Source organism: Danio rerio, chromosome 2, assembly GCF_049306965.1.
Source record: "Danio rerio strain Tuebingen ecotype United States chromosome 2, GRCz12tu, whole genome shotgun sequence".
NCBI classification, from domain to species: domain Eukaryota; kingdom Metazoa; phylum Chordata; class Actinopteri; order Cypriniformes; family Danionidae; genus Danio; species Danio rerio.
Genome location: NC_133177.1, coordinates 36016144 through 36042500, shown reverse-complemented (window position 1 = coordinate 36042500; position 26357 = coordinate 36016144). Strand labels below are relative to the sequence as shown.

General features: G+C 38.5%; 1 protein-coding gene across 38 annotated transcripts in view; it reads right to left on the bottom strand.

Moving 5' to 3' along the window:
- rnf220a (ring finger protein 220a) overlaps nucleotides 1-26357 on the bottom strand; it is a 352070-nt gene that overhangs the window by 147289 nt on the left and 178424 nt on the right. For 32 of the 38 annotated variants that reach the window (XM_073918763.1, XM_073918671.1, XM_073918706.1 and 29 more), the window contains one exon: nucleotides 18150-18989. In XM_073918763.1, the coding sequence (XP_073774864.1) occupies nucleotides 18150-18798 (649 nt within the window). In that variant the 5' untranslated portion in view covers nucleotides 18799-18989. Of the gene's footprint in view, nucleotides 1-18149; nucleotides 18990-19123; nucleotides 19272-26357 lie in introns of all 38 variants that reach the window. The other 6 variants (XM_073918754.1, XM_073918605.1, XM_073918653.1 and 3 more) reach the window with 1 other exon arrangement.

Below are 26357 nucleotides of genomic sequence, written 5' to 3'. Positions count from 1 at the left end.
CCCCGACCCCACCAATTGCCCTGTTACCACGGATAAAAAGGCCAGGTTCTGCGTGAGGCCATTTTTCCCCAGACACCTGCCACTGGAGCAGGCTCATAACATCCCTCCAGTTGTTACTGTGACATTGCTGCAAAGACAGGCAGTTTTAAAACCTCCACTTTACAGGCCCTTCTGCTATTCACATGGTATACGCCACTGTCTACATTCACTGCTGATGCAAACAGCCTCGCTCTGTCATTATGAGAATTCAGCTGGAGTTGTAACAGTTTGGAACAGATTGCATGAAAATCCACCAAGGGAAAAAAAAGAATATAACTGGATTTCTGGAGAGGCAAAAAACAAATCTTGTATTTCTTTGTGCATCATTCCATGAAATACAAACACATCTGAGAAAACGAAGTGAAAAATTCCTCTGTGTTCAACCCAGCTCGGCAAGCCATTGGTGGCAAGTCTGTTGAAGCCTGACTGAACAAACAGTATCATCTCACAAAAACAAGCTTCAGCTCTCTGCTGCTGCGAGTAAACTATTCGCTCTCTTTCTCACGTTCTTTCTGTCCATCTGACTTTTTATCTTTGGATACATTCATATAGTCACGTTTAGGGATTAAAAGGTGTATTTACATTAAGGTGGAACCCTCAAATTGAAAAGTTTCATTTGGTTTTAACATAAGGTATTTAAAATTGCAAAAGAGAAAATAATCTGGTCATTCCTTGTATGAAGTTCAAAATAAATTATAATTCTAAATACTCTAAGCCAGTGGTCCCCAACCCCCGGGCTGCTGACCAGTACCGGTCTGTAGATCAATTGGTACAGGGCCACACAACAAATCATTAATTATTTCTGTTTTTATTTATTATCTGAGTCTGAACAATCTTTTACCTTGTAAAATCTTTTATTTTGAAAAATGACCGTATTCTCATAGTTACATCTAGTCACTTGAGCAGCAAAATTCAACCCACAAGCTAGCAAAAAAGTAAGTAACAGACATCTATGGAAAGTTTCTTTATCAAAGGGAAAAGACCCAGTGAAGGACTCACAAACTGCTAAGGAATGAATCTGCAGCCCATTTGTCAACAAATCAGGTGAATCCCGCTTGTCTGTGCAAAAAGATTATCAACTACTGTAGATCCCAAGCAACCTTAGGGGTTGTTCACATATTGCGTCCTTTCCGTGGGCAGGTTAGTTATTTCTAGTGGAGGCATGTTGGGAGTGACGCACATATGTAGACAATAATATCCAGCACTGAACACCCAAACACTGTAGTGCTTTTTAATTTTCTCCAGAACTAAAACTTGCGTCAGAGTTGCAGCAATGATTTGCAAGCTTGTCATCCTCTTAGAAAACGCTTGATGGTCACCTAGCAATCTACATCCACCTAGGTATAGGCCGGTATAAGATTCTGCCGGTATGATAACCTCAGATAACAATATTAAAGTTTCACTGTATCATGGAATTGTGCTCACTGCTCTAAAATATATTATTTTTAAATGACTGGGTAAAAAACTAAAACTTTTATCCCCCTTTGAAAACAGTATATTTTATTTTCTAAAAGATTTAACATATTTTGCAGCAGTGAACATGTCTGTCTAAATAATTCAAATGCATTATTGATTTCTGCTGTCTTCATTAATTTAAAAATCACAGATTTCTTTACAATTTAAAATGGCATCTTTGCATATCTTTTCTGCTAGAGATACTGATGTCCTAAAAAAACAAAAAAAAAATGTAAAAAAAAAAAATCTTACACATACCTTAGGAACGGTATTGCAAAAAAAATGTGTGACTTTTCCAAACCAGGATATACCTCGTTCCATGCCTACATACACCCTACCCATCCCTGGTAAAATTGTCAAGCGTTGACTGTTCAACGGTGATAAAAAAGTTGGGGGCCACTGCTCTAAGTCAAGAGGATGCATAATTACCCAAAAATAAAAATTCACACACCAATTATAGCTATTGCTGAACAAAGTGTGACTGCTGTTTATAAACAAGACAAACAGTTTGTCAATGTAAACATATTTAGGACTCTAAAACCGGAGTCACATGTGTATTCTGCAACTGTGTGAACACAGCTCTTTCTTCCATCTATCTTTCCCTCTTTCAAGGCTTAGGCCAATATACTTAAGGATAGATTCGCTCTGAGAGGTGTAGGCCCTTTTCCCCTGATACTATTTGTTTGTACATGATCATTTTGTTTCCCTCCTCTTTGCTCCACAGATCTTTGCATCTCAGCAGAATCTGTGTGTATCTGAGGAGACCACTAAAGAGAAAGTTAAAGGAGTCACACATGGAGGGCCTGGATGAGCCCTCCTAAACCCCACAAAGCAAGCTGGACACACATGCAGAACTGAAAGTTACAGCAAAAGGCCCCACACGCCGTCTTTCGTGTGCAGAAAAATGGTCTCATATGGAGAGATCTGCAAAGCGGGAACAGAGGGGAGCCGGTGTCTTTTGATTATTTGCACTTGTTTGAAGCCCCCGCATGGAGGACAGAGAGGAGACGTGTTTAACTTCTAGAAGAGAGCATCACGCTGTGTCCGAGCCATATGACCACTATCACTAAACCCCACTCAGCCTGCCGCTTGTTAGACAGAGCACTGGAAAATCAATATATCTTTGAATGGAGGTCACAGGGGTGACTGCTTTGGGAAAAGTGACAGATTTGCTCTCTTTTGCTCTCTAAGCCCACCCTCCTCCTCTTTCGGACCCCATTCGCAGGCTCGGCTGTGCCCCCCTCCATCCTCGTTTCCCCAGAGGCGGATGCCGTGCATTCTGCCGTGGGGATGTGGTATTAGACAGCCCGTATCCAAATGGCACCCGCAGAGCTGCGCAAGCACGGGAGCCAGGGGCCAACATGACTACAGGATTACACAGCAGCAGGTGTGAATCACAGCTTAACTCACAAAAGCACATATACACACACACACACACACGGGAAAAGGGGGGCCTCGATAAAGAAGGAGTTCAGATTAGCCACTTTTAGGTTCCATTTTCAATGGCGACAATTTTCAGCTCTGCAGTGTTGAAATTGTCAGGGTCTCGGGCCTGCAGGCGAACAGCCACCGGGCTGAAAATGGCCGACCAAAGGGGGGTGCTGTTAGGGGCTTTGATAGAGGGTGTTGTGGAGGGGGTTTCTGCTTAAGAAGATTTTTGACCCCCCGGGAGGAGATGCGGTCAAAGAGCGTCCATGTTCTTTGATGTGTCACAAAAATAAACTCACTCTCGGCTTGTGGAAAACCTAGACAGGAAGAGCACTCGGTGCATGAGATCACTAGTAACTGTTGTGTCTTCTCTGTCTGATACTGTATCACTCATACTGAGTGGACACAAAAAGGAACAAAGAATGGTAATGAAAAGGGAATTAATCAATACACCTGTCAATGAATAAGATGATTGCCTTTATTTGCTAAATCTTATTTTTTAACCGCAACTCTAGTGTTTGTTGAGAATGACCTATTGTAAACATCAATGATCTGCAGTATGTATCAAATTTTACTAATGAAATGCCTATTTTTCCATTTAAATTCCTTTAGTGTGTTTTTTTTTTTGTTGTTCTCCCTGTGTTCATTTTGGTTTTCTCCAGGTGTTTCGGTTTTCCCCAAAAGTCCAAAGACATATGCCATAGGTGAATTGGTTAGGCTAAAATTGTCTGTAGTGTATGTGTGTGAATGGGAGTGTATGGGTGTTTCCAAGTGATGGGTTGTGGCTGGAACTGTGTTCCGCTGTGGTGACCCCAAATTAATAAAGGGACTACGCTGAAAAGAAAATGAACGAACGAATGGTTGTTTCTTTTTGTAGGGCTGAGCGATTAATCGAAATCGACATTCAGAACCTATAATCGCTCCAATTTTTCCAGGTCAATTTTTTAAATACTTTTCCTATCACGTGTGGTCACATGACCCCATCCGTTAAGGCTAATTTATATTTCTGTTTTAAACACATGGGTATACTGTCCGGCATAGCCTTCGCGAGCTCGCATACCTGCGAACCTCTCAAAAAATGTAACTACACGTCGCACGTTTGCACTACATTGATGATGATTGGAAGCTGCGCCAGAGACGACATATTTTCTATTATGATGTTCAATAAATAATCATAGATAGCGCGTGTTTCCTTCAATTATTTTTAAAGTGCAAGTAATGCACAATTCATTCAAAAATCTCTCACTTGTAATATGTGAGCATATTTACTGTATAAAACAGTCTGTTAACTATGAGGTCAAAAAAATTATTAATTAATTAATTAAATAATCAAAATCAAGGTAAAACGATCAATTAATCGAGATTTTGATCAAATCGCCCAGCTTTATTTCTTTGACTAATAATTAAAACAGTAACATTTTTCAATAAAAATATTGTGTGTTGTTTTTTTTGTTTTTTTTTTCTTAAGCCAAGAGCTTCTAGTCCTCAGTAGTCTCAAACTGATCATGTGCCTAAACAATCCTGAGTGTTTTCAATTCTTTTCAATAAAATATGAATCCTGAAAGATAAGATTGCTAAGATACTGGCTCGATGATACCCTGAGATGGTTCAATAACAGCTTTGCACCAGTTGACAGGATAATATGACCATGGATCCATGTTCGTAAAATGAAAGGAAGAGTAAAAAGAAAGAGAGACAGAGAAAGAGGGAGGGAGAGGGAGAAAAAGAGGAGAGGCCCATTTGTAATGTATACTACAGGAGGCATTGATGATTGCAATTATCAAATAGCTGTTTTAAAAGGCCATTGATTGGTGTCATTAACTCAGCGAGTGTTTACTGATTGCTGCATTTGCACGATCACTCATGCTGGGCGCTCGCGCATCTGTTCTGATTAGCCCTGAAGAGAAGTGGGCCATCAAAGGAAGGATATAAGCTCACACACATCCAGCTGGCAGCCAGCATACGGACACACACACAGAATTTGTACACACAAATTAATAAAACACACATACAGTTGCTGTATGCACACACACAGCCAGAATTCTCCGACGCACAGTGGCTGGCACATGGAATGCTTATCTACTCAGGGCTACTGTATTCAATTATGTCAAAAGCCTTGTTAGAACACAACTGAGAACGGTGGTGTAACTATTATGATAGGAGAGGGGGGATGGCATTCTTAAGTGCCTATTTTAACTGTTTTCTCCCAGGCTGCCTGGCTACCAGCCCATCCCCAAAACGGCCTTATTTATTGGCATGTAAAAGCCCAGCTTCAGGGGCCTGGCCAGACAGACCAGCCTGACAACTGCAGGAGCGTTTCAGCTTCCTGACCGCCCCACACTCTGGCCCTTTCACTAACCGCACACCAACACAGTGACCAGCTGCCACAGTGCTCTTATCAGCGGGCTGCCTCTCTGTCACTACAACAAACAAGCCCCTGCTGCCACCACACAAACACCCATAAACAAAGAGAAAACTGTAAGCACTAAAGGGGGAGAAAACAGGTAAGACAAAGGCTGTCCAAAAGAAGAAATATGCAACCAGTGCAGGCAAAACAGGGAGTTAGGAAGGGGATTTGGCTGACTATAACAATGCTCTTCAGTGAATGGCAGTTTGCTAAATGAGAAAGGTGTCTTGATACATTGAAAGCAGTAAATGTATTTGGACAGATGCTAATTTCTAATGATAAAAAAAACTGGATTATTGAGTCTGCTGTTAACTGAAATGATGGACAGAAAGAGAGACAGAATGACAGATACAAACAAACAAACAAAATGATAAAAAAGGTAATAAAAATAGATCATAAAATTTCACTTAAAAAGTTTAAATTGAATTAATTTATACAACAAATTTATATAACAAATTTTAAACAAATTATAGATACTATACTATAAACTATATACCATACTATACTATCTATTGGCTGTTTATGTATTGTATCGTTTGATTGTTTATTTTCTCACTATTACAGACAGACAGAGAGACAGACAGACAGATGATAGATAGATAGATAGATAGATAGATAGATAGATAGATAGATAGATAGATAGATAGATAGATAGATAGATAGATAGATAGATAGATAGATAGATAGATAGATAGATAGATAGATAGATAGATAGATAGATAGACAGACAGACAGAGACAGACAGACAGACAGACAGACAGACAGACAGACAGATGATGGATATATGGATGGATGGATGGATGGATGGATGGATGGATGGATGGATGGATGGATGGATGGATAGACAGACAGACAGACAGACAGACAGACAGACAGACAGACAGACAGATGATGGACGACGGACGGACAGACAGACAGACAGACAGACAGACAGACAGACAGACAGACAGACAGACAGACAGACAGACAGACGATGGATGGATGGATGGATGGATGGATGGATGGATGGATGGATGGATGGATGGATGGATGGATGGATGGATGGATGGATGGATGGATGGATGGATGGATGGATGGATGGATGGATGGATGGATGGATGGATGGATAGATAGATAGATAGATAGATAGATAGATAGATAGATAGATAGATAGATAGATAGATAGATAGATAGATAGATAGATAGATAGATAGATAGATAGATAGATAGATAGATAGATAGATAGATAGATAGATGCAGCTGTTTATGGTTTGTCACCAAAGGAAGAAAGAGGAAATAGGACTGAAACCAAGAAGAGACTAAATGGATAGCATGACCACAATAATCGAAACAAAAGACATATAATGCATATGTGTCATGATTTCTTGTCACCCTCAACCCTGCCACATCTTTTTTATTCTCGCCCACATCTTTCTGAATAAAAACCCCCTTCCCTGTGTCACGTTGACAACGGCACCGCGGTCACACCTGAGAGGGGGCGAAAGATACACTCTCACTTTCTCCAGCACAGCTGTAGCTTAACACGGCCTCTGAAACGCAACCGCAGCGACAGACACGATGGTCGACAGAGTCACACAGCGCACAGACAGTCAGGCGCAGTGACAGGCATTGAATTTAAATATGAGCTAGCTGCTGCGAGAGGATGCACAATTAGAATGCAGGATTGGATCAATAGGCGTGCTGACAGATGGATTACTAAGGTAAATAGATGATACATGCTGCTAAATAATTAATCAGGCCCCTACGAGCGCCTGGACAGAGAGTGACGGGAAGAAGGTACAAAATGGCAACACTTTCTAATGTGTGTAGCCTATTGGCATTCTGGAGGAGCGTGTGTGTCTCCATGCAGATTCTCCTGAGCCGCCTTTCCGCCTCAGGTCTTACCAACCGGTAATGAGCAATGATCACACACACGCGGCCCTCTCAGAAGCAATAAAGCAGAGCTGGAAGCTTCGTTAGCACCCGAAAACAAGCTACGAACTGCTACAGGTGTAAGAGCTTACGACGCGCCTCTAGCTAATGCTAATGTTCGGAAGAAAGCTGAGCTTACATTAAAGACATTTCTCATGCAAGATGTCACTCCGGATGCTGTTGTTTTAATCCATGACAGTCGTCTGAAACTCGCGAAAAGCCCCCAACGCATCCCGCTCGGTAATCACTCGTCTTCAATAATTTACATTTAAGGGAAGCAATAAATATATATAATATGTGTGTCCTTTAGCCAAGCCGGCTTTTTGGAAACAAGTCTGTCACAGAAGACTGCACCCGCACACGAAGAGAAGATTAGATTACTGGAGGAATCAGTGAGGAGAGGTGAGGGAAGAGAGGGAGAAGGATAAAGAGGTGGTGGCTGGCTGGGGTGGGTCTGCTGTGCTCTGGGTGGTGAACCTGTTAGCGAGAGTGAAGTTTCATCCCCTACTTCTTTAAGGGACTCTGGGGGGTGAGGCTTTTCAGCACATCTGCATTAGTCCAGAATGGGGAGGAGGGGTGTTTGAGCCTGATCTAAGGGTTGTTTCTGGTTGCCGGTGGCCCGGAACTAAACTCAGGGCTGACGGACGGCCCGCTGTGGTGCCATGACCGGCTCCATGACCCTGGGTGCATGTGCAGAACGGATACTAATGCCAGCTGTGCGGTTCTACAGGACTCAGCGGACCGCTTTCAGCTTGCTTTTATAGCAAAGTGTGACATCACCACAAGGCCCACATCCAGGCCATGGGAACAAGCCTGACCTACAGCCTGGGTGCATGTGTGTGCTCAACAGAACTGCTTTACAGCTGCATGTACATATCTGCCAAGAGCTCACATCTACAAATGGAAATCATTTAGGTTACAAACATGGTTGTTTTCCTTTAAACCACAAACAAATAACAGCAATATGCAATTTCCAACCAAACAAGTGTGTTTGCTCGGCAAATAACAGCTACTGTATATTCATGAGCAGTGTGCTAAACCTATGATGTTCTACATCAATTCACTCGTTCACTCTGATCCCAGCTGTTCGTCTGCAGAGGATGCATGCTTTCATCTCATTTCCCCTGTTCATTTCCCTAACAGTGGCTCCAGTGGTCCGCACACACCAGTTTGTGTCCAATACAAGTGGGCCTGCCAACAAAGCTCAGGCAGGAAGCGTTAATCCTTGATCTGCATCATGCCGCAACAATGGCCTGGCCCGGCGCTCCCTTATACTGCACAGAGTGGCGCAGCCATGGCCTGCTGCACTGACACCTGCTGTCTTTTGCCAAGAGTAACCGGAGAGTGAGCAAGACGGATCACACACTTTACTCCTCTGATCTGCAATAAAGCAATTCTGATCACTCTCAAATGCTTTAGAGAGGCAGAGTTTTGAATAAAGATGAAACCTAGATCGCCCAAGGCAGACTGCAAGTAAATGTTTGCTATAAAATGCCCATTTAGGTATGAAAGTAGGTAGCTAGGTTCACTCTTTCTTTACTTGCATCAGTAGTTCAATGAAGAACATTCATGAAAGAACTATTTTGGGTGTCCAAAAGATCCTATAAGAACCAATTTTGTCTGTAAAAAAAAAACACATTTTAAAGACACTCTTGTTTTTTTTGTTTTTTTTTTACAGATTATTAGTTAAGACAACATTAGCTCCTGTCAGCTTTAATTGTGGAGAAAACTGGGAAATTTTGAGCTTTTGTCAGCTATCTTTTTTATCTTCAGGGTTTTAAATAACTTTTGGGGTGAGATAAGAATCTGTGACTTAGCGTGAATCTGCTAGTGTAGTGATGACGCGTCAGTTTCTCATTATTATTCATAGCAGAGTTTTCTTATCCTATGAGAAGACCCTAGTTCTTAATTATTCATGAGAGCATGTGCAAGCACGAAGTCAAGGCAGACTTGCCAAGCTGTGAGACCACATACACGTATGGCAAGCAGTATTTAGCCGTTCTTGAAGGGTCGTAACGTTATGTGTTTGTGTCCATGATTCACAGGGGTTTGTTGCACGTGTTTTCCGGCGATGCTGTCAGGGTCGATTCAGCAAAGCTGTTGGTTTGTAGCAAGCAATTTTTGCCGGGAGAGCTGTACGAGAATTGAAGAATGGTGGACTTTGTTTTTTATCAGTTGAGTTAGTTACCATTCAGACTCATCGCCAATTTCCATGCAGCTTTGTTCGTCTATGTTTAAAATGCTCCAGATTACCGCCAGGATTAATGATTGGGATAGACAGGGCAAGAGACCTGCTGCACTGCTATCCACTCTGTCTGCATTCAGACCCTGGGATTGAGGAGGAGAGAAGTCCTCCTCATTTATAGTGTTTACATGATTATCTTTATAATGATGTAACAAATTGTGGTTATGTTTATATGAAATTATGAATAACATATGTAGCAGGGCATTAAATTACTGTTTATTTCTTTACATTTTAAGTTTGTAAACTATAAAATCATGTGTCTCCTCACAGTTTGCCTTATTTTGTCAGCCAACTGACAACAGTTGTTTGCTCCCCCTTTTTTTCCCCCTGCTCTGCTGGCCATGCCCCTCCTCTCTTTGCTCGCAGCACTCCACGCCCATCATGAAGCATTCTTTGAAAAAATTCTAAGGTAGACTTGATCCAAAAGAGGGGGGTTTCGTGGCCATTAAAAAAATCTAAAAACCTTTTTGCAATGTACACAAAAAGTTTAATCAAATATCTTTGATTCCATGAAGAATCTTCAACATCCATGGAACCTTCTCATTCCACATAAAAATTCTTACTTTGTGAAAAAGATTAGAAAAACCATGTTCATAAGAGACATCTTTAGACATTTAAAATCCTCTTCACACTAAGGAAAAATATTCTTCTTAAAACTGTTCTCTACATGGTTCATTTAAAAAAAAAATGGTTCTTATATGAACCTTAATTTTTAAGAGTGTATAAGTAGGTAGGTAGGAAGAGAGACAGTTTTCCAAGGTGGTGGCAAGTGCAAGTGAGATTGAGGACAGAGAAAGAGAGATGGAGCTGGAAGAAAGGGATGGATGAGGGGGGGGGGGGGGGGGGTTACAGCCGGGAGGCAACATGAGAGGACAAGCCTTTTAACATCTGGGTAAGCACAGACGAGCGGCCGCTCTGCAGCCTAATTATTAGAACACTCTTACTTAACTTAACCTCGCCACTAGACCGTGACAGAGAGAGGGAGGGAGCAGGAACCAGAGCAGGAGGACAGATGAGGAAAGGAGGGAGGCAGAGACAGAAGGAGGGGGGATTTTTGCTGGGATGACAATGTTGATCTCTTTAACTCTTCACCTGCCGGAGACGATCGACAATACAGTCAGCTTGGGAAAACGCTCGACTTCAGCTGCGAGCAAACAAGTCATTCTTTATTGTTCGATAATAACATATTTCCATTATTATGATGCATCCCGGTTATTCCGCTGCAACTGTTTCCTAAAGTTTTTCAATACATCCGAAAGAAAAACACACACAAACACGCCACTGACATCTGCTCTGACAAAAAAAAGGAGGTAAAAAAAAAACAACAACTGTGTGTTTTAACAGCTGTCAGCGCACACTGCTCTTCAGAGCTTTTGAAAGGAAAAAGACGGCGGAATAACTATACACTCTGACAGATCTGTGCGGCCCAATCGAAAAACATGAAAACAAGAATCAATCACACAGACAGAGTAGGGAGTGAGGAGAAAGAGAGAGCAGGAGAAGGAAAAAGAGACACCGGCAAATAATTAAAGGCTCAAACCCAGTGGCTGACTGGCAACTACAAAGCCAGAGAGCGACAGGGAGACGCAATGCAAAAATAACTATGCTTGCTAACACAATGCATCTTGGCGCTACAGCTCAGCAGCCGTGTAAATTAGAGGATGAGTCCCTGCCAGGTTTGCCACTGTAACAATATATCCTAGTGACTGACGCGTTCAGGGAGGACACACACGGGAGAATCTTTTAACATGTGTTGATATGTGCTAGAATCTGCACGCTGTATCGACCCAAGCCCAAATCATTTGAAGTTCAAAACAAGTGTGCCGGAGCTCCACGGGGAAGGACGAGCGGCTGGCGGTCCGGCTGGCTGCTGGGGTGGTGGGGGTTAAGCACGGAGCTGCCAGCCACCCGGTTCCCCCGTAAATCAGCGGGGATTTATGGAGACAGGCCCACACGGCTCACGGGCTGGTCACGTCAGGAAGGAAGCCCGTGTGGCTGCGCTCTGTTGTCTTAAGGATTTTTTCCCTTTTATTTCAGCTGCTCAGGAAGGCAGCTGCAGTCTGCGTTTCAGCTCACAGCGCTGCTGATTGCTCATCCCCTGCCTTTTATTATTTTTTATCTTACTTTCATCTCGCTCTCGCTCTCATTCCTTGCCTTCTCTCTTTCTAAGACTACATCTCATATCTTAGTTTTTCTGTGGCTCATAGCGCTTTGAAAACAGGCTGCACTATTTCAGTCCCTCTGTTTATGGCAGACACACACACATTTTCCCTCTGGATGTGAAGCTGGGATTGCAGTCCTGGGTCAGGTTCACTGCCCGAGTCTGCCGTGCTAATGTGTGCAGGGAGAAGACAAACAAACAAGCTCCAGATGTGACACATTCACACTGGGAAATGCAAACACCAACACACACACTAATTATGTTCATGGTGGAAATAAAATCATTGCGATCATCATTTCTGTCACAAAAACACATCTTGTCATTCTACAGCAAACTCTAAAATAATAAACAATATTAATAGTAATTGTCTCATTACGATTACACTGTATAGGACCTCTTGGAAACACCAGGACTGCTTTTTAATTTTTTTGTCTTTTTTAAATATTTCCCAAAATTTGTTTGACAGAGCAAGGAAATTTTCACAGTATCTATCATAATATTTTTTCTTCTGGAGAAAGTCTTATTTGTTTTATTTTGACTAGAATAAAATCAGTTTAAATTTTTTTTAAAAACCATTTAAGGTCAAAATTATTAGCCCCTTTAAGCTATGTATTTGTTCGATAGTCAACAGAGCAAACAATTTTTATCCAATTACTTGCCTAATTCCACTAACCTGCCTAGTTAACCTAAATAACCTAGTTAAGCTTTTAAATGTCACTTTAAGCTTTATAGAAGTGTCTTGAAAAATCTCTAGTAAAATATGATTTACTGTCATCATGGCAGAGATAAAATTAATCAGTTATCAGTTAGAAATGAGTTATTAAAACTATTATGTTTAGAAATGTGTTGAAAAAATCTTCTCTCCGTTAAACAGAAATTGGGAAAATTTGCCATGATGACTGTACATAGTATTTTACTAGTTATTATGCTAGATACTAGTTTTCAGCTTAAAGTGTGATTTAAAGTCTTAACTAGGTTATTTTGTGTAACTAGACACAATATGTTAATTTTTCTATATGTTATTTTTTTTAAAAGATCTGTTTGCTTTGTTAAACATTAGTTGTAAAAGGCTAATATATTTAACTATAAATATATATACAATATATATATATATATAGAGAGAGAGAGAGAGAGAGAGAGAGAGAGAGAGAGAGATCTGAAATTGAAAGCTCTAAAATAAGCATTTATTTAAGCCTCCTTTGTTTATATTCAGTTAATTTACATTCAAAGCAATGAAAATAACCTATTATTCAACATATATGAACCTACAAAAAGGAACCAGAGAAAAAAATGCTTATTTTAGAAGAAAATTTTAGATGGTATTTAGAGTAGGGATGTCCTGATCAGGTTTTTTTTTTGCCCTTGAGTCCGAGTCTAAGTCATTTTATTTTGAGTATCTGCTGATACCGAAACCCGATCCAATACTTTTATAATACATTTATACAAAATTGAAAATGAGCAAAGAAACAGATCCAGGATGCTCCTTTAATTCACCTTATTTGTAAATTAAACAATTCTGTTATAAAACAGAGGACTTTTGTGAGGTAGCTTGAACAATCAAGTAATAAATAACATCAATTCTTCACTTCTGGACTTTAGTGCAACACTATATATATATATATATATATAATATAAAACAAATACCATCTCAACAATCCCAAGTTTACATATCTTACAGTTTGATATAGCAATGTTGTCGTTATCTACTTTATTACTAGATAACGTTTAAAGTTATTTACTTTACTTTACACCTCCAGACCAAAGACATACTTGCGCTTTCCGCTTCAAGCTGCTTCTGTGTTCTACTTTGCCAGCCTTTAACTAATCGTGTCTCTGCAACAAAGTGATGTCATGCCGCACACGTTGCTGTTTCTGTGTGAAGTCAAGAAAGAGGTGTAATTCTGTGCCACTGCATAACTATAGATGTGTTATAAAATAATGAGAATATATATGTAGATAGTTTAAATATATTCGAGTCCTGATCGGAAGGTAATGCCCGATTCCGATCGAATCTGAAACTCTGTCTATGGGCCTGACCATGCCTAATTTAGAGGCTTTTGCATCTGAACTCATCATAAATAAATAAATATATATATATATATATATATATATATATATATATATATATATATATATATATATATATATATATATATATATATATGTATATATATATTTATAATATATATATATATATATATATATATATATATATATATATATATATATATATATTTATTTATGATGAGTTATATTGAATGATATATTATTCATAATTATGTTTAATTATCTTAATGTATTATGTATAAAATTTTATGTATTATAGATATAAAACATTAAAATCTTGTTAAAAAGATTGGATACATTAAAATCTCTTTTTAAAACTTTTATTATAAATAATATTTCATAAAAGAAAATGTAACAAAAAAGAGATAATTGTATGCTAATTCTATGTAGACAGAAGCATTAGCATTATTCTATGTAAAACAAACTGACTGATTCAATTAATTAATTATAAATCTATGTGAAATTGTACTTTGGTTATGGTGGGGGAAAAAAAAGAAACAAGTAATCAGAAACAAAAAAACTAAACATTCTTTCCAGTTTTGTTGAAAGTAAAGAAAACTTCACGCTGTGGTTCTATAGAGATGACACTGTAACTGTTGAGAAGGGTGAGACTGTCAGCAGGAATCGTGTCATGACAGGACAGCAGCATGCTGAGGTTTCCTGCTCACCACCGTAAAGAGGGTGAGAATCACACCGGCTGCAGTACAGTGCAGATTTGGGGCTTAACACCCAGAGAGAGGACAGGGCTCCTGAAGTGACAGCCAGTAGCACGGCAGCCAGTCAAGGGGAACCCAATTTAAGTCCCTTCTACAACACTGCTGGAAATTCAATTGCATTAGAGCCCTTGGTGGGCCTAAGGTTTAATCTAATTAGATTCAGCTTCAAAAGACGGAGACTGAGAGAGGCAGAGAGTGAGACGACAAAACTGTCTCCTACTCTCCAAATCATGGTATTTTAAAACTCCCTCTATGTGTCTTTTTTTTTCCTCCACAGAGAGGAAGCTAAGGCTTTCCTATCCCTTCCGCCACCCTAATCCCCTCTCATTTCAGCAAGAGAAGCCGCTGCTCTTATCTGATAGTATGAATGTCAGATTACAGTCCATTGAGGGACTTGGATTATACCTGGATTGGCCCTCGAGAGCCACTATCTGCGCATAATCTGAGCTGAAGGTGAAGGTGTTATAATCCCTCTAGCCGAAAGGAGCGGCACTGTATCGCTGCTTCCTGTGAGGCTGCCGGTTCAAAAGCTCTATGCTGGACGTCTTAAAAGAGCGCTCTCAAACGAGACCCCCTCAGAGAGGAAATTCTAGATGAGATACTGGACACAGTTTCCTCCAGTCTGTCTCTCTCTCTTCCTCCCTCACACTCCTGCCTTCCTCTCTCTTTTCTTGTTGGGTGTCATTCTCGCTCCTCCCAGCCTGCGTGCTGCTGCTGTTTTTATCGGATCAGTCTCAGCTCGCCGCCCTTGTCTCTCATCTGTTCGATCAAGGGTGCTTCCATCCCTCCCTGTCTTTCGGTAGCCCTCTCTCTCTCTCTCTCTCTCTCTCTCTTTTTTTTTTCTCTATACCCCCTGTGAAAACCCCCTGTCACACAACAGATGTCCCAAAAAGAGTAGGTGGGTGGGACAGAATTTGAACATTTTGACATCTGAAATCTGAGGACAACTGCTACAAAGTTTAGTTTGCTTGTTTGTTTTCTGAACAAAGTAAAAGTACAGCAGAAAGTAGCATAAGCAAACAATTTGGGGGTAAAAGCCAAGAAGGACAGAATAAACATAAAAATTATAGATTTTGGTATTATGTTAGCTAACCTAGTGTAAAAATGGACAATACATATTTTTGCCAGTATTTATTTATATTTGTTAATAGGTTAAATATTTTTCAGATGCAAAAAATTTTTATAATAAAAAACTTAATTAAAATAACATTTTAATTCATTAAAAATTTTAAAATAGGCAATACATATTTTGCCAGCATTTTTAATCTTTGGAATAAGTAAAAAAATTTTACGACGTTAAAATTGATCCAAAAAATGTTTAGAATTTCAAAACTTATTTAAAATAACATTTTAATTCCTTAAAATTAAAAAAATGGGCAATACATATTTTTGCAGCATTTTTTATCTTTGTAATAAGTTAAAATTTGTTACGACGTTAAAAAAGTCCTAAAAATGTTTATAAATAAAAAAAAATCTTTAATTCTTAAAAAAAGATCAAAAAGTTCACCAGTTTGGGTTTTTTAATTTATTTTTAAAGAAGATATTTTGAAGAATGTTGGAAAACTTTAGCCATTGGCATTCATAGAAGGAAAACAAATACTATGGAAGTCAATGGCTACAGATTTTCAGCATTTTTCAAAATATCTGATATTTCTGTTAAACAGAACAAAAAAACTCAAACTGGTTTGAAACAAATTAAAGATGAGTCAATTATGAACTATTCCTTTAGTTCTAAAAATGTCCCTACAAAAATCTCTTAGCACTAGGTTAAGATTAATTTACAAAAAAATAATGGTAATGGTTAAATGGTACATATTCTGTGAATGAGAGTGTTTCCCAGTGATGGGATGCGGCTGGAAGGACATCTTCTGCGTAAAACATATGCTGGATAAGTTAGCGGTTTATTCCGCTGTAGCAACCCATGATTAATAAAGGGACTAAGCCGAAAAGAAAATGAATGAATAAATATCCTGTGAATGAGAGAGGTAATGAAAGGGTCTGCAGAACTACAGTGTGTGTGTGTTTCTCTGTGTGTACTTATGTTTTCACTGGGACTTCTAATGTGTTTGAGTAAGAGTGGTCAGGTTGGATTACTACAGTAATACCATTGGGCTTCCGCTCTTCAGAGGTCTTATGAATCTGTGCACACAATTCCCATTTCCTCAACACCAAAGCACACACATACACACTCGTACCCACGAGAAACCTCCATTTCATTTATGAGTTTTATCTGTGAAATTTATCTGCTCTGCAGGACCGGTAGGGCACACTCTCTAAACATTTCTCCACAGTTTGACTTGTGTTGTGGGACAAGCTTCCAACATTACAGGCATAACATATTACAGCAAGAACTTTATAGGTAAGCACTGTTACACATGCACTAGAAAAGTATGTAGGTGAAATTTTGGAGTAACTTCTTAATTTCTGTTTAGATTTATTTAATTGTTAATCTTTTTACCTAATGTTTTTATACACTATTGTTAATTATTTTGTAATTTAACTCTAAATTTGTAATATATTAAGTTTATCCTATATGCCTGATACCCATTTGAACATAGCTATATCTTATATAAAAATAAATAATACCTACAACAATTTATTGAAAGGTATCATGATCAAAATGAGTTTTGGAGGTAGAAACTTAAAGGGGTAGTTCACCCACAGCTGAACATTCTGCCATCATTTACTCACCCTTTACTCAACACAAACCTGTTTTTTTTTTCTTTAACACAAAGTAAAGTTTATTTATAATCTAATATCGAGAGGATCACGTGCTTATGATTGATCACAGCTGGTCCCGCATTAGCTCACAATTGATTCACCAATCAGATGATTCCTAACTCACTATAAATAACCACAGTTTTCTTATCTCAGGATCTTCATCTTGAAGACCCCCCCCCCCCCACCCACCCACCCACTTTCACCCCTTCTTTCCAGATGGGTGACACGGCGGCCCAGTGATTAGCACTGTTGCCTCCCCGTGCTCGCGTGGGTTTTCCCTAGGTTCTCCAGTTTCTTAAGTAAATTGAACCTACCAAATTGATACAATAGCCAAGATCTTAGCAAGTGTACATCTCTCTTTAGCCATCATCTGTCTGTCATTAGAAATAATAAATAAGTCAAGGGAGTTGATCGAGATCTACCTGAACTCAAACTCCCCTCTCGCACTGGGAAACCAGGGCTCGAGGATCTCATAAGCTCAGGGCTCTCTCCTGGGACATCATGCCAAACAATCTTTATTATCAATCATCAGCTAAGTGTGAACTCTTGAAATAAGTTAATTTTAAAAACTGGCGGAAACATGTGACCATTGACTTCCATAGTGTTTGTTTTTCCTACAGTGGAATTCAAAGGTTACAGGTTTCTAACGGCATTTAAAATATCTTCTTTTGTGTTCAACAAGAAAAAAGGAAATCAAAAGCTTCTGGAACCTAAAATCAAACATAAAGTGCTCAGGGGTAGCCTAAATAATGTGTTGATGCTCTTTGCATAAAAGATTCATCAGAGAATCAATCCAAAGCACTCAAAAATGCTAAAAAAATATTAAAAAGCGTTTATTGACATGGCTATTTCTAACAACTGCTTTTGGAACCTACTTGAGGGTTAGTAAATTATCATTTTTGGGTGAACTATCCCTTTAAGGAGAGAGAAGTTATTTAAAAGCCTACAGTTTGGCAAGCATTAACAGTGCTTTTCAATTTAAAAAAAAAAGGTACTCACAGCGCTCAATGCGATCCTCTGGGCTGGAAGAGGTTTCTCGATCTGACAGCAGGCCTGACACTGCGAAGATCTTCTTCCCTGCATCTTCCACAGCTTTGAGAGCACTGGGTGAGCTGGATGGGATCTGAGCACCACCAAAGTCATATTCTTTCCCTTCTGCGTCTGAGTAGCGCAAGTGCGGGGACGCCTCGGCCTCCAGGCAGCCCTTTAGCCTCTTGGCAGGGGTGAATGCAGACTGGTATCCACCACCCGCTCCATCACGATCTTCCGGAGGAGAAGCGAATGGCCGGAAGGCCCCGACACCACTGTGGTTGAGCATGCTTATGGGGGAGCAGTCCAGATTGGGTGGTGCAAACTGATGATGGAGGTGTAGAAGGGAAGGAGGAAAGTCCCTGTTGGGGAAGCCTGGTGGTACGGCGCCCTGTCGGTGGTACATGGAGGCAAACGTATAGGAACCATTGTTGAAGGGCAGGTGAACGTCCTTCTCCACAGACACTGGCACACCGAATGGCCGAGGCTGTTGGCAGGGGATGGAGGCATCACGGCTAGCCTCAGCCGTCGATGCTAGCACCATTAGTGCAGGGGATGCTAACGGGTTGGGTAGGTAGGAGGAGCTCTCCATTTTGAAAGCCGCCCGATGCAAGTCCATTTTGGAGATTGGGCTGGGGTTGGGTGGAGGGGGGGTGAGGGGTGAGAGTAGAGGGGTGTGGGGGAGGGGTGGAGAGAAGAGAGACGGGGTGAACGGTATGGGCAGAATGGTGCAAACTTTTGCTCTGTCGACACTCTAGCAGAACTGGGGGGGTCGCTCTCACTGGCGGCTCATCCTCGATGGTCCTCCACCTGAAGAAAGTTGAAGAGAGGAGGAGTTAAACCACTTAAAACACCCTGGAAACTCTTGCTTACTTTCCCCTTTTTCCGAAATAGAAAGTTTCCCCCTGCAGATCTGAGGTTCAGATCACATATAAGCCTCTTACTCCATCTCCCCGTCTGCAGAGCAGAACGGCGTCTGAGGCAGATAAGAGCCGTGCGCTGATCAGATAAGAGCGCGGCCCTGCTCGTGTGAACACCCTGGTCCTCTGCCTCCGATGGGATTCTCATACTGATATCGTATCAGCCTGCCATCTGCACAGGAAATTTGACTGAATGAATAAATTAGCTGCACTTCACCCCTTGACCCCTGCTGCAGCCAAACAGCCTAAGGAGAAGCCCCGGAGAATAACATTCGCTGATTGGTAAAAGTGTGAGTGGGTTTAATGAGAAACGTTTTAGCGAATCTGTGTCTATTTGTGCGCGTGTGCGGCTGTCCGTCATCGCCAGTCCCTCGAGGATGACCCCAAAGTGATCTATTACAAGTTAAATGGATGCTTAACTTACATAGAATTTAGAAATTAATGTAGAGCTTAAACGTCTCTACGGCTCTATTACTGATACAAATCACACTGTTTAACAGAGTTTTTTTTTTTTAAATCACCAACTACTTTTTAAAAGTGAAAAAAAAAATTTAACAAAAAGTTTTAAATGACAAATATAAAGGTTTGGGGTAAGTAGTTGAAGTCAGATTTATCAGCCACTCAGGATATTTTCCTAGTATGTCTGATAATATTTTTTCTTCTAGAAAAAATCTTAAATAGAATAAACTGCTTAGAATAAAAGCAGTTATTAAAAAAATATTTTAAGATCAAAATTATTAGCCCGCTTAAGCTATATTTTTTCGATAGTCTACAGAACAAACAATAACTTGTCTAATTACCCTGACCTGCCTAGTCAAACTAATTAACCAAGTTAAGTCTTTAAATGTCACTTTAAGCTGTGTAAAAGTGTCTTTAAATATATCTAGTAAAATATTATTTACTGTCACCATGGCAAAGATAAAATAAATCAGTTATTACAGATGAGTTTTTAAAAAAACTACTATATTTAGAAATGTTTTGAATAAATATTCTCTCCGTTAAACAAAAAAGGGGGTAAAACAGGGAGGCTAATAAATCTGTTTTCAACTGTACACTGTATATACACACATTTCTTTCAACAAAGATGAATAAACAGCTGAAAAGTGACAGAAAGGCATTTATAATGTCATAAAACTCCTAATTTCAATAAATAATAATCTTAAAATTTCTACTCTTAAAAAATTATGGATTTTTTTTAATGAAATAATTTTTATGTCAAGTTTTACATAAAAATGATTTCCAGAGGATCATGTGACTGCAAACTGGTATTTTGGCTGCATCAAAACTCAGTTTTGCCATCACAGGAGTAAATTAAGTCCTTAATTATATTAATAATAACAATTTCCACTTTCAATAATGGGAAATTGCAATAATATTTAACTATAATACTGTTTTATAGTAATTTGAACATTTTAAACGAAGCTGTGGTGAACATAAAAAATTAAAAATAAATAACATATTAATAAATAATCTTACTGACTCCAAATTTTTAAAATGCTTGTGTGTGTTTGTGTCATGTACATGACACACATACATGTCCAGGAAAACCGAATTTAATCTGCAGAACAGGCCTTCTTATTCAGAGTAATTCAAATAGATGGGCCTTTAGTCTTGTGTCACGGCGAGGCCATTTCAAATGCCACACAGAATATCAGCCGGCATCAAAGAAACTCCTTGGGAATTTATCAAGGCATTTTTACAGATATCAGCTGTCCAGAACACTCATTCGAATCAATTTTAAAACTCGATCTGCACACACACACACATACACACTTGCTCTGCGGCCCAGTAAAAAGAGCTTTACATTATCACATACATGGCAGGGGAATGTGTGCCGTTTCCTGTCTGTAGAAAATGGGTTACACTACACCGCTTGATGTTGGCGCGAAGCCCAAGAATCGCATTACGTTTCGTCTTCACTCTCGACCTAGCTGGGAAAATAGCACCTTGAAATTGTACCAATATCGCTTTTTTCCCCCACTCTCACACTCATTAGGGCCTCGTCTCTGTATTGAATCTCTCCCCTCGGATAACCTCTAAAAAATGAGTGCGGGTGGGTGTTGATAGCAAGGTAATACAGTGATAAGTACCTGGATATTTCAATTTTATTATCATTACCATCAGCGCAGTCAGGCAGTGTGAAACTGACAATCCAATAAAAGGACACAGGATATCCCCCCAATGGCGCATGGGAGAGAGAGAAAGAGGGGGCATAACTAGGCTGAGTGTTGTACAGATGTGCTAATCATTTCTGTGGCTGCGGCCGGTCTGCCTGGTGCCCCTGCTTCACACACATACACACGCACAAAAGCATGCACAAACTGAGAGCCCAGTGTCCCAGAGCAACCGAGGAGAGCAGTGAGTCAGCCTGTCACACACTGACACGCCAGAGACTGTGTGTGTGTGTGTGAGAGAGAGAGGGCAAAAGGGGGGTAGAACCGAACCGCAAAGTCTACCACAGTTCTTGTCACACTTCTTTCATGCATCAATCACTGCAAGCAAAATCAAAGAAATACTATCTTAAATGACCTAGTCAAAGAAAATCTGCGTTTGAAAAATATTATTAAAGTTTAGGACATCAACATAAAATAAAATCTAATAAACTTTAAGCTAATAAAAAAAACTGTAAAAAGCTAAATTTATTATTGAATTAAAAGGGCAATTAATATTAATTATAGGGATATTAATATTAATTATTAACATTAATTGCTGTTGTTGTAATTTCTATTAGAAATTAATATATCTATTTAAATTAATTTTATGACAAATATAAAAGTTTTGGTCAACATAAAAACTATAGACTACAAAAAGTGTAGATTAGGTTTACATGTATTATTAAAACTATAGTAATCTTTATTGTTAATAGTGGTAGTGATAAAAAAATATATAGGTATATTAATTAAATGGATATTAATATTACTTATGGACATATATTTTGTTGTTGTTGTAGTAATTATTCTTAGAAATTAAAATATAAATTTAAATTAGTTTTATAATAAATCTAAAAGTTTTGGTCAACATTAAAACGAGACTACAAAAAGATTAATAGATTGGGTTTACATATATAATAATAATAATAATAATAATAATAATAATAATAATAATAATAATAGTTGTCATTCTTAAGTTTTACATTTATTTAAAAGAGTTAATTAAATACAAAAAACTAAAGACTACTAAATACACAATGTAAAAATAAAAATGTAATTTGATTTTAAATGTTAAATAATAATAATAATAATAATAATAATAATAATAATAATAATAATAATAATAATAATAATAACTATTATTATTATTATCATCAATAATAATAATTATAATAATAATAATAAAAATAATAATAATAACAACAATTGTTGTCGTTCTTGTTAAAAATTACATCTATTAATAAATTAATTAAATTTAAAAAAAAAACAAAAGACTACTAAATACAAAATGTAAAAGTAAATATGTGATTAAATTTAAATGTTTAATAATAATAATAATAATAAATAATTATAGCAAACACTAATAATAACAATAATAGTTGATTTGTTATTGTGAAAAGGAATATAGGAAGATTTGATAAATAAATAAAAAACTTGGATGTAAATTAAAGCTACTACATTAAAATAAACAAATATTTAGATATGCTTTTCAAACTTGTTGTTAGTAGTAGTAGAAGTAGTGGTGGTGGTAGTGGTGGTGGTGGTGGTGGTATTACAAATTAGTTAATTTTATTAAAACATTGTATTAAAATGATTAGAAACAAATTATTTGATCGACAAAATCTAGAGCTGGGGTTAACTAAATAAAAACTACTACTGAATAAAAAGTAAACACAAATAAATAAATTATTAATTTGATTAATTAATTATTCATCATTATTATAATTACTATTACTATCAAATAATAATTCCCCTAGAAACTCACATGTAAACTGTATTAAGATATGTTTATCCCAAGTTAAAAATTGAGATTGATGATCCAGTACAACATAAAACTCACTGAACAGTTACAGTGATCCAGCATAAATCTAGCATTGCATTTCCTTTTCAAATTACATTGTTATGATATTGCCGTGTCAGTTGCAGTGATGAGCTGCATGTTCTCTCTCTCTCAGAAACTTACTGATGTAAGGAAACAGAATGGCTACAACAAAGACAAATAAGAAGTTGTCAACGACACATTTTTCGGGGCGCAGCTCTGGGGAGTGCTGCAAATGAATCCAATTTCAGCGAAAACAAACGACTGTCAAATTTGACTGCCGAGAAAAAATGCAAAAGTTTCAGCGGAGGGTGTCACTCAAAAACCGCAGCTCCTGCTCCTCTGCCTGTCTGTCAGTATATTTAGAGATTGTTGACAACCGTGAAAGTGCCACTCTTACATTTTATTACAGGACAGGGCAGACACTGTCATTCAATACCCTCAGAAAAAAAACACACATCTCCAACTGTCTGAGCCAGACACCACGTGAGGAGACAAAAACGGCAACAGTTACAAGAATGTGGCCGACGAATGGATTTCATGCTAATTGCTGCTCCAAATTAAGCCCTGCCAATGATTTCTCACGCTTTTTTAACTTTCACTGAAATGCTTCCAGCGCTGTCAGAAAATATGATGTGGTGTGAAGGCTGTTATGTGTGCAGCTGCTAAAATGGAGAGCCCTCAAACGACGTCGCAGGAAATGACACTGGCGGAGCACATTTTTTAACTACTTTGCTCTTGAAAACTTCCCAAATGCCTTTGTCTGAAGGGTCTCAGCAAGCACTCAAACTCGTTAGCTTTTTTTAATCACCCTAGAGGGTAAACTTATGTTCATCCACAACCGTCTCCTTAAGCATCCTCTTGAAATGGCTGCCACAAACACAGCACTCCAGCCTCCCCTCGGCTTGTCAATCAGGGAAGCCGTGTGAAATATTTGCGGCGAGGAGGGTAAAAGGTGCCGAATTGCCCAGGCCACGTTTAGTATTCTGCAAGGAAGTGCTTTTTGGAAAGTCGATATTATTAAAAACACAGTCATTCGCCGACGGCTGGCCTGCAACTTAGGACCACGCAGATAATATATCCTGCTGAATTAGAATCAAAGGCCTAGCGATATGAAAACTCTCGCAGAACAATTCAATAACGTGCAGCAGCTGTGGAATAAGACATAAAAATATGAACGGCGCATTCTGAAGACGTGAAAGCGAGATTTAATGACGGAGTGAGAACGCAGTGAAGGATAATGACACTTGGACGTACAGCTAACTAAATCAATAATGATAGTACAAGCTGTGCCTCAACACTCCAGTTCACTATCAACAAATAAATTCCCCACAGTGTATGACACACAATAAAACCCAGCAATAAATAGTGGTAATCAATCACCGCTTTATTGGATCTTATCGCCTGCGTTGGTATACCAGAGGCCTGCCTCCAAACTTTTTCAACTTTTTTTCCTCTCTTCCCCCAGACAAAATTTGTACGATTTACTCTCAGAGCACCAAAGAAAAAAAAAAAGTGCTACTCTGTGTGAGCTGTCAGTATAAGTGAGGATTTGCTTTTCAAATAAAGCTTTGCGGCGGGCACTGGGGAACATTGATTCATTGTGAACAAAATGATTTTCAAAGTTTCCTGTCCTGCCTGCCCTATTCATTTCAGGGGCTGATGGACTGTTTGTCTCATCCCACCCACCTGAGCCAACTAATTCCTCACTAAGCCCAGATTATTTGCAAGGTGTCTGGATCCTCTGTGCTCAGAGCCAGGACCGGACTGCAAAGAAGCCACGTCGACCCCTTCCCAACCCACCTTACAGCTATCCAGTGCAGCCCGCCACTGTGTACCGAGACAGACACAGAGAGAGAGAGGGAGACTTTACACTGTGTTGATTTCGCCTGGTTTGAGCACACTGTTTGCCAACCAGAGGCTCGTCAATAATAGATAACGAAGCACAAAGCAAGAGCAGTCTGCCACTAAACCGCTTGAACTTGTTGGCTGGCTTGTCTTTTAAAACACAAGATTAATTTAACCAGCAATGGTTGGCCTCTTATTCCAGGTTCAGTTCCACAACATAGTCCACTGACTAAGAAAACAGAATGAATTTTATGCTCATCCTTCGTGCTTAAAAAAAATCAATGCATTTCAGATGATGTTGTAAGAATAAAATGCAGTAACTTATTAATGTAAAGAACATTTATATCCTTTATAAAGGGCCTATATATAAATATATATATATATATATATATATATATATATATATATATATATATATATATATATATATATATATATATATATATATATATATATATATATATATATATATATACATATATATATATAATTAAAGAAAACAGCCATGTCTCTCTCCTAGACTAATGTTCAGTGGGAAAATAACAAGCAGGATTCGGACAAGCAGAGAGATATAGGAGTGTTATTGATCCCAGGCAAATGCACTGGTAATGCCTTGTGTGAGAGGGTGTAAAATTAACTTATTCCACAGCACTGAAACTCACATCTAAATAATGGACAGGTAGGTAAATCAAAAAAGAACAAATTACAAAAAAACGAGAATTGACTGTAGAAGAAAACCTAATGCTTTAAAACACAGTATTGTTCGTTATATAACTATTTAATCATCTGCTAACAAAAATGAATATTTTTTTTTAATTTACAAAAAAAAATTAAGTTTCTAAACTATAAAAACGTAAATTGTGTGTATTATTTTGCAGTTTAAAATAAGAGTACACGCAAAGCCAACGCCCCGCTGACTGTCAGCGCAATGGCTGAGGCTAAATAAATACAGCTTTATAAAGTCAAAGCGCGGCGATTTGTTATAATTAAATCAGCGTTAATATAAAGCAATCCATTTAATTTAATCATTCAATATTTAAGTAATTGCAAAAATAAGCAATTAGAAATATAAGCATTAGGCTATAATTAGTTAAACACAACAGTCACAAAATACTTAAATTGTTAAAAAGGGACAATAACAAACTATATTTTTAGACAAATGCGTAAAAGAGGACGCAAGCATAAACAGTGCTCAAAACCCCCGGAGCAGCGATAGATTTTATTCAGAGGCACTGCTGCGGTTGGGGCGCTTTACCTAACAAACAAAGTATCTCACTCACCATAAAATTTCAAATGTTCCGCCTCGGTACTAAATAAAAAGGTACATGAATAGGCGTGTCTGCACGCTTCAAAACATAATAGAAGGGGACATGGTGAAGTTAGGCAATCCAAGGACTACACCTGATTATTTTCATCTTTATACAACCGTCCAAACACTTGT